The 9,576-nt window shown below is 39.0% G+C and overlaps 1 protein-coding gene across 1 annotated transcript; it reads right to left on the bottom strand.

The window, feature by feature from the left end:
* Nucleotides 1-486: 486 nt before the first annotated feature.
* On the bottom strand, nucleotides 487-4,457 carry c6h1orf52 (chromosome 6 C1orf52 homolog). Its single transcript, XM_056379346.1, has 3 exons — nucleotides 4,027-4,457; nucleotides 3,006-3,216; nucleotides 487-2,349 (listed from the first exon to the last, which is right to left on the bottom strand). Exons 1-3 carry the CDS (start codon nucleotides 4,315-4,317, stop codon nucleotides 2,195-2,197), a joined length of 657 nt encoding a protein of 218 aa, XP_056235321.1. The 5' UTR covers nucleotides 4,318-4,457; the 3' UTR covers nucleotides 487-2,194.
* Between the last annotated feature and the right edge of the window lie 5,119 nt (nucleotides 4,458-9,576).

Genomic DNA, 9,576 nt, shown 5'->3' with positions numbered 1-9,576 from the left:
CACTATTTCATGTCAAACCATGATGACAGATAGGCCAGGAATTCTTCTGATCACTAAACTGCTGCAAAGTGCAAATTTTTCAGGTTTTTTTTTTTTTTTCAATGTTTGGAAAACCATTATATTTGCTCCAATAGACAGAGAATTTGAATAAATGAATTTGGGAATGTATGATCTATTCTCTGGATAACAATACTAATTTTAAGACTTGGCTTCAGTGAAACTGAGTTTGGTCTATTTGCTGTTGATTATCTGAAACAAATGGATTTCAACAATGCACTTACATCTTAAATAAGACTTGATGACTGACAGAACAACTTCTTCCAGTAAAATATCTTTTATTGCCTGTGTGGTTTATGATGAATAATCTCACTGAAAACAAAACTATAAAATTCTTCATATTCAACTGTTTACAATGACTGAGAAGACTTACTGGCAGAAACATAAAACAGTACAATGTTCCAATAAATCTTTTGTAATACAACTAAATAAACAGGAAGCTGATGTTTGTTTATTTCAGAACACACGCAAAGTGTTGTGTAATACAAGGTACATGAGACTGAATAAACAGTCTGTATGCATCAAGTATCTCAAGAGAACTGAGATGAGACAAACTTCCAAATCGAAGATCAGCACTCCCTTCTTCAGAATCACTACTTACATACACAGACCCTGGTTGTGATTTGGGTGGCCAACATCTACACAAAGTACAGCACACTTCACCATAAACACAAAGGGAGTGAATACCAGTGTAGCTTTAGGGCGCCATCTAGTGCCCATAAGTAGGAAGCGCAAGCACTTGTTTTAAATAGTAACAGATACCTTCCACTGAAGACATTTTGACATGTCACATTATGAAGAACACAAGTGTAAACTAGAGACCATCAGCCACGATGCCCGTCAAGATGTTGCCATACCACACACATCTTCGGACTCGGCCTTCATTTTGATGTCAACTACACACACGTAACATTTCATGACTATCTTGCACAGTTGCACAGACGATACCGCACTGACAAAAATCTGTCCACAAACACCTGCCGAAGTACTAACAACCACCTCTGTGGCAGTTCCTACAACAGTTGGTGTCTCCAGGACAAAATTTACCATGATGACACACACACAGTGTCACGTGGTAAAAACAATAGCAGCCACACTGTCATGGCTGATAATAATAAAATGAAAGATGGCAGAGTTTCATTTAGCCGCTTTGGTTTCAGGGTCCTGGAATTGTACATGCAGACTGACTGTCACACTGTCATGACTTACGAGGAAGAACAGCACCATTTTTTAATTCTCTTAGTGACAACTGTGCTTTTCCTACTGCCACAAGTCAAAATGTCTGCAGTGAAAAAGGACTATTTCAAACTTATTTACAGTAATTTTAATCACATTTTTAAAGGAAAGTCACTGTATTAACACAAGAACAGTCAAAGTTCAGTGGTGAATAGATAATTAGGATAATACAAGACAAACCACAAACACAGACCAAGAAAACCACCACAGCAAAACGTCATTGCTTTTTAAGTAATTAAATAAAAAAGAGACAAAGCCAAATGACCACACTTAATATTTAATGTGTCACAGCAGGATGGCTAAACCCTCATTTAAAGGAAGACTGCAGCGTTTTACAACAATTCAATGTCCCATTTCACCCAGTTGTCTAAACTACATATTCTGAATTAAAACAAAGGTGATGGCAAACTGGGACCTAATCTGTCTGATCACTTGTTTGATAATGCCCAGTGCTCTCTGCACAATGTAAAACTGTATTTAGTGATATTCCTCATCGCAGTCTCTACGGAAGAGAGCAAGAAATTAGTGAAAAATAAAAGGGTTGATGGTCAAAACTATTGAAATACGAGCTAGACTGTAAAACACCAGAATTTTCCTTCAACATGGGGCAATATCCAGCAGGGATTTGCCAGAATCTAAGATCTTAGGTTGCAGTTTTTGCACTGAGACTGTGATATACTCTTGGCCTTGTCTTTCAATTGTGCTGACAGTCATTTGAAAACAGAACATATACTACAATATTGCAATTATGCATTACGGTGTGTCAACATATAGGTAAAATGGTTGCGCATCTTTGTAGCAAACCACCTACTTCACCACTGTGCTAATGTCGCTGGACGTTACCAGCTGAAATAAAATGTTTAAATTAGACACCGATGCCTTGTTGCAGGCAGCTCAGGCCTCACTCGATCTTTTGCCTGAGGATCCTTTTTTCTTCTTCTACGAAGTTCTTGTCAGAGGTGGCTTGTCCCATGTCCCTCTTCCTCTTCTCCTTCTGTTGGAAGGTCTCCACTCGACGTTTCTTGGCAGAGAGGGATCCTTTGTCTGAATCCTCATCTGATCACCAGAGGGGTGGTAGCAGTTGGTTGGAGAATTTTTGGGGGAGTGGGAGGAGGGTTGGAAAATAACGATTTGTGAATAACTCAACTGCGCACTTATACATAACAAGAGACTACAGTCAAACTGAAAGTGGAGCCAACACAAGATTTGTTGTTTTTTCTTTTGCTTGTGTGTAGTTTTGTGGCTCCCAACATCCATTTTTCCACCAAGATGGGTGGAGTGTTGGGTACCTCTAAAGTTTTCCTGAGTCCATTCAGTCCACTGGATTATCACAGATGCAAGCACACAGATCATCTGTTGTAGCTTTACTTGGCAAAGGGCGCATACAGACCAGGCCCAAAATCACATAAACTATATTGATGTAGTATGCTGTTTTACACCCATTAAAAAACTATTGTGTGTTTAATAATACAAATACTAAATGTTACAATAATAATGAGACAGTAAACCTGGTCAAATAGGTGCACTACCTGGCATAGTTCCTCTACAACTATGGCTAGCACTCCAAACAGGTTCAACAGCAAGGAGTAAGCTGGCATAGTGTAATACATTCAAACACCTGGTGTGATAATAGCGGGGAGAATGAAGCCTATGGCAGTGATCATTTCAACAGTTTATTAATAATGCTAAGGGAGAATAATAAATAGACTGACCTGAGTCTGACGGTTGCTCCTCTGCAGGTAGGAACTGGGCGTTGCCAGTGTAAGGCTGCGGCGCGTCTTCCCCATTGTCCTCATACACATTGGACCATTTTATAGCCATGTCCATACCTGGAGGAGGTCCCTTCTTCTTCTCTGGCTCTGCAGTGTAGCTCTCAGGAGGGGGCACAGCATTTGTCTTCCATGGCTTAAACTCTCTGGCAGGCTTAAGGTAACAGAACAAAGAATAATTTGGAAAAGTGATTAAACAAATTCTCCTAGAAGTGTCCAGCATTGCTGGGTTTACATATACTGTATATATATCCTTCTGTCTCTGTCCCCATGTGGTAAAATACAGAGAACAACACATCGGCTTAAATACCACACACTGGTCGCATCTGCCTAAAAGATGGCAACTGTGTCCTGACTGTACTATTCTGCCAAATGCTGCTAAAAATGTGTTGATAACCAAACATTTGAAAATTTTACAAATTTGAGTTTAAGACTGTTGCCTAGACAACACACACAATTTGAAGATTTAAACCTGGGCTCTGGGAACAAGTGATGTGCTTTTCTTTTTATTTCAGACTATAATTCAATTAATAGCTGAATCAAAATAGTAATAATGGTAAACAACAGAAGAATGGACAGTAAAAATATTTGATAATTGCATAAAGAACTGCAGCTCTACTGCCAAATATTACACACAGTTCCCTGGAATTTTTTGTTTGTCAACCAAACAATCCCACAGTGAAGGCTTACACTCAGTGGCCACTTCATCAGGTACACTAATCACCATGTACTACTAATCACTTCAGCTCATATACGGTGGGGGTGAGGAGGGCACGAGTAATCTGTGGCTCGCCCCCTCCCTGTTGGGTCATGCTGGTAACTGTGGATGTGTATGGAAATTATATAAGGAGTCAACTATGGTGGTCAACATATTTACATAATAAATAGTGTAAATCTCCCTAAAATATCCTACAATCTCCCTGAAGTTAGTTTTTGGAGACACATCTCTCCTTCGTATGTTTACCTCTTCAGGAGCTTTGACCGTCAGACTCTCCCAGTCTATCTGCTTGTTCAGTGGGTTGTAGAGAAAAGCAGGCTTGGACACGGAGCTGAAGAGGTCATCAGGTTTGGGTAAAGGAGCTCCACCGGCCCCTCGTTTGGTCCCGTGTTGGGAGGACTCGGCTCCGCTTCCAGGAGCGTCTGTCACCGGTTTCTTCTTCCGACCGTCTCCCTCCTCGTCTGAGTCGCTACTGTCGCTCAAATCGTCGTAGCTCGAAAAGAAACCCAAAGAACCGGACTTCTTTTCTTCTGACATTGTGCTATAGTTACTAATTTTCTAATTAGTCAAACCCCGTTAATTTCAAAAACACGTAAAGATGAAAATACAGCTGCTGAACCTAATTCGGTTGAATTCGTACCACTGGACTCTACTCCATTTTAAATCAGCCTCCTAAACAGTCGTAAAGCATGTAAGTAGTGTCGCGACGACTGTCGTAAAGCTTTTTTCATTAAAGGAGCAGGCTGAGTAGGGTAAAAACCCATTCTACTACTACTACTATTATTGCTACTGCCACTGCTTACTCCACCACTATTTTTACTAATAGCCTTCTACTACCTACTACTGCTACTACTACTACTACTACTACGACTACTACTATTAACTACTACTATGGCTACTACCTACTACTACTACTACTACTGCTACTTTTACTACTACTTACCACCTATAAATAGGAAAATAGGATAGAATAGCAAATTTGAAAGTCTGCAGATTGTCATACTCTGCACAACTATCCACCATCTAAGTTAGTTTTTTCTTCAGTTGTGGTGTACTTTCCCCATGTTTTGTGGGAATCCGGGTATTTACTGGAGCTAAGATGGATAAATGACCATGTTTAGTAAATGTTAACTTTGGGGCCAAAGTAGTAGCATGATCATCAGCTTGTGGATCATCAGTGAACAAAGGAATGTTTGGAGTTTTTGGAGGACGCCCAAGACAGCAAATATATTCCCACCTTTTGAGCACTAGAGTGCAGTGTAGTCACACCAGTGGAACAAAGAGGCACCCTGAGGAAAGGAAGGATTGGTTTTCAGGTTTGCAGATAAAATATCCACTTTAAACAGTACATTTATAAACCTATCCATCTAAGTCAAGTCTAAGTCGTTTATTTTCATAGCAAATAAATAGTCTGTAAGATTCACAGTTTGTTCCCATAAAATGGAGACTATCAGCACATCTCCCAAGCCTCCTAATAAACACTAAAACCACTTCTAAACATGTAAGGTTCAGACCTTCTTCTCCTTCCTGCCAGATCACTTTTCTGAGGATTAATAGCTATTCAGAAAACCCAAAGATTAAAAGTCTTTAGTGGGATTTCTTAGGTCACCTGGACCAAGAGGGGACAGCTTTTGCGTACAGGTATACAGGTCAGACACCTACTAAAGTGCACTGGATAGACAAGGACACATAAATCAAATATACTGATCTCCCTCCTTCTCTGTGTCTCCCACCCTCCATGCTCAATAATAACAATGCAGATGCTTCAAATGAGGTGTTCTTGGATTTTTAGGTGAGCAGGAGGTCAGATCGGCACAGAGATTTACTGGAAGTCCAGTCTGAACAGATCCTAAAGGCAAAAGTTCATGTACAGGAAAATAGTTTTTCACTATGGGGTTAAGAAACCATTTCTTTGTTGTGATTGATTGTTTTACTCTTTCTTGTTTGGCTTTATCTTCACTTCCTCTTCAGTATTAATTGCAATTGCAACACCAGCAGCACCATTAGTAGTAATAGCAATAAAATAAATAGTTCTTGGGTTTTATTTACACTTTCAAAAGCAATACCAGTAAACTAGAACTACCCGGGGGTTGCCGTACAATTTGGTAGATTACTGACTAGTTGATTGCACCTTTCTGCCAACAGAACCCTTTTAAAAATGACATCTGGGGACATAAATGAGTCTGAAACAGGGGTGGGTGTGACTGTTGGGTCATATTTCATGCTATTACAACCCCTATTTATTCCCAGTGGAGTTTTTACACTTATCACCATGTTTATAATGATACTGTGTCAAGTTGTAATTTCTGAACAAGCCAAGGGCTGGCAGGTGATATACACAGATATTCTGTTTTTGACAGGGAGACCTCCACTGCTTGAACAAATGGTAAAGAAAGAATGTTGAACTTTTTTAACCTACACAGTAAATTTATTTCTCCTCTCTAAAGTTATATATATATATATGTATTACCTATTTTAGCACTCACATTGCCTTATTGTTTTTCTTTCAGCTAAAGCCACTGACTAAAGGAAGCTTTATTGTTTTAAATCCTGGAACATCTTAATAAACTGGTATTGAATGTGACAATTTACTGGAACTAAACTATCAGAGATTGTCCCTGACCTCCTATCCTCACTGCTCAGCAGCACTTCAATTAGTTTAGTTTGCTCAAGTAATAAAAAATGATTGTCATCATACTTAACAGGAATAAAACAGGACTGTGCTGGTGAGATTAAAAAACGTGGAAAGTGCTTATAAGGAGATCTCACCAAAATGAGAATTGAAAATGAAAATAATAACAGCTAAAATCACAGTTCATCATTTAAGCAAGACAAACACATTAGCAAAAAAACATAGAAAAAACAGAACTATTAAATATATCATGTTATATGTTGCATAAAACAAATGCTAATAGCAAATATACAATTAATTGCTACTAAAGATAGCAGGATAAATGATGCCACAAGATGCTGAATTGAAGTAGTCAAGTAAATCTGAATAGCCTCTTTGTGAGAGGGGAGCATTGTGTTGTTGCATTACTTGTGTGTATCACTCAATGACTGAGATGTGAAATAAATGAATAAAAGCAATTTGTGTCAGTTTCCAGATTAATCCTTCTCAAAACAAGAGAAACATTCTGCCAATGTGCTTAAGTAATTCTACTTGCCCACTATTACAATGTCCCCTGTTTCCTGAATCTTAACAAAACAGGATGTGGCATGTCAAAGAAAATAAGATTCAATCATAAAAAGTCTTGAAACAAGAGATTATTTTTTGCCTCTGTCGGTCGGACGACAGGAGAGCGAGTTTTTAATGTGTTTCCTCCTACATGTTCTTTCTTTAGGTGCATAACCTTAGAGACAGAGGTCCTATAGACAGATATACTACTAGGACAGCATAAGGCCCCATTTCCTCTCATATGAGCTGAAGATTGCCTGATGGATGCTTGTTGGTTTTCCAATCTTTTTATTGGCTTTGGACCAGCTTAAGGATGCATTTGCTCTGAAGAAGAAGTGGGCTCTTCCTTTGACTTACTGTTTCTTCAATCTCCACAGAGGCTGACCATGATGTGAGAAATTCCACACGAGGGTGAAAAGCCACACCTCTCCACATCTCTGTTTAATCTACAGTAGCTGCTCATAATATCTTGGATGTCTTTATTTCATGCATAGGCTGAAATCAGGTCAGGAAACATCTGAGACAGCAGAGCAGTGGGTGGTTTACTCAGTTTTAGGTCGAGCAAATGGCCAGATGTTTTCTCTTTTAAACATTTCTACAGTTAATTTGAGCTAAGTACAATTTTTTTTCTCCCTCAAAGTAATCTGTATTAACTCACACAAGGTATCAGATGTTTTGTTGTTATCACCTGTGTGTGTTCTCCTAACTCTTGAAGGCAAATTGGGGGATTCAGAGCGTTTTGGATCTTTAATTGTACAAATCCTGTTTACATTTAACACAGTTAAACCCACGGTCATCATCTTGAAGTTGCCAAAGAACACCTGGGAGATGTAAAATTGGTTTGGTGATGTGATCATAAAACCCAGATGGAAATGTTCACTCTTTTTTTTCCACCAACAGATAACAGTGTGAGCCAGACATCTTCGTGATATTGTGTTGCAGCCCCTTTTGGCACAATCCAGCTGTTGTCACCCAGGTGCAGTCTTAAACTTCCATTTCTGCCTCTTCTCACCCGCATATCCTTCTTTGTGATTGGTTATGGACTTGATAATTGATAATTGGTAAAGAATAGTCAAAGTTAGTCAAAGTCTATCACAACTTTTCACTTATCTTAAACTATATGAGTTTAAACTGACCTTTGACCTAAAGCTTTGTTAATGTAGTGGGATGATACAGGAGGTAGAATAGTGATCTTAAAATAGTTAATGTGGAAAACAGATGCGTTGCTCTCAAAATCACTGCATTTGTTGAAAAGAAGACTGTGCACTATGTTCAACAATGGTCCATCAAAAATTCAAAACAGCAACTGTTTCCTCACAATCAGAGCCATGTTTGTATCATTTTAGACATGGGAGCTCTCAGCTGAGGGACGCCATGCTGTGTTAGTGCTATTATTTCCTAACACAAAATGTTCTCATCTGTGATAACACAGATGAGAACATTTAAATTCACCACATGTTTCAGCATGGCATATTTACTTTAAGAGAGCACTGTTTTTAAGTAAAGTTTTGAGGTCCAAACTGAAATATATTAACAACTATTACATGAATTGCCATAAGACATTTGTTTTCCCCAGGATGAAATGCCACTGACTGTTGTGATCCCCTGACTTTTCTGCCGCCAGCAGGTTGACATTTTTGCTGCAGAGTGAAATATTTTGACCTCTATTAGATTGTCATTTGATATGGCGACCACCATCAGGTAAAAAACTTCAAATTTTATTTTGTCCAGTACTTTGTTTTATGACAATATTCTTACAAAACTAATGCTAAACATGCTATCATGCTAAACTAAGATTTGTAGACTCATTATAATCTATCTGTTCACAAGGAAACAAGCAAACAATAAACAAATTGTGATGCAGCTGCAATATGCAGCTACTATACAACATTATGCTGTTTATAAAGACATAGATTATGATAAAGATCAACCTCAACTGTCAAAGCAGCACCTGTGGAAATTAAACATTCATGTTCACATTCTCTTCCAGCATTACTCGATATATATCTATCGTCTCTCCTTTTATCTTTTCTTCATTTGAATCCAACATGATTAACTGTAAAACGGCTGAGGTGGAAATAACATGTGGTGTCATGACTTTTTTTCCTGACGGAGAAAAAAACAGAGACGCAGCTGTTAAAGCTGGAAGTCAAGAGGCGGCAATCTTGTTGAAACATGCACTTTTATATTTATACATGCTGAGTGTACATGCATTAGTAAAATTTGCATATTCATTCCCCCTCTCCATCTCCGTCCTTCTTTCAGGCTCCCTTTTTTTCCTCCCCTCTGCTTTTCTTTCTTTCTGTTTTTTGTATCCACAGCTCTTTATACCACACAGGCACGTGCACACGTACCCTCCACCACTGTGTTTTCTCTGGTCACTTAACACTCAGTGCGATTTCAAACCTGAGAGGTGGCATTCTTTGGCTCATTGCATTAACTCGAGGCTCTGTTTGCACCGCGGCCTGTCAGGGCTCGTGGCTGGAGGCCGGAAAGGGATCCAACTGATGTGGCAAGACTAGAGAAAGTTAGAGAAAGAGAGAGAGGGAGACAGAGGAAAAAAGAGAAGGAGAAAAAACAAGGGGGGTTGCTGTGAAAAGGTGTGGGAGATCTGGGTC

The sequence above is a fragment of the Seriola aureovittata genome, chromosome 6, assembly GCF_021018895.1.
Source record: "Seriola aureovittata isolate HTS-2021-v1 ecotype China chromosome 6, ASM2101889v1, whole genome shotgun sequence".
NCBI classification, from domain to species: Eukaryota; Metazoa; Chordata; class Actinopteri; order Carangiformes; family Carangidae; genus Seriola; species Seriola aureovittata.
This window is presented reverse-complemented; position numbering and strand designations above follow the sequence as displayed.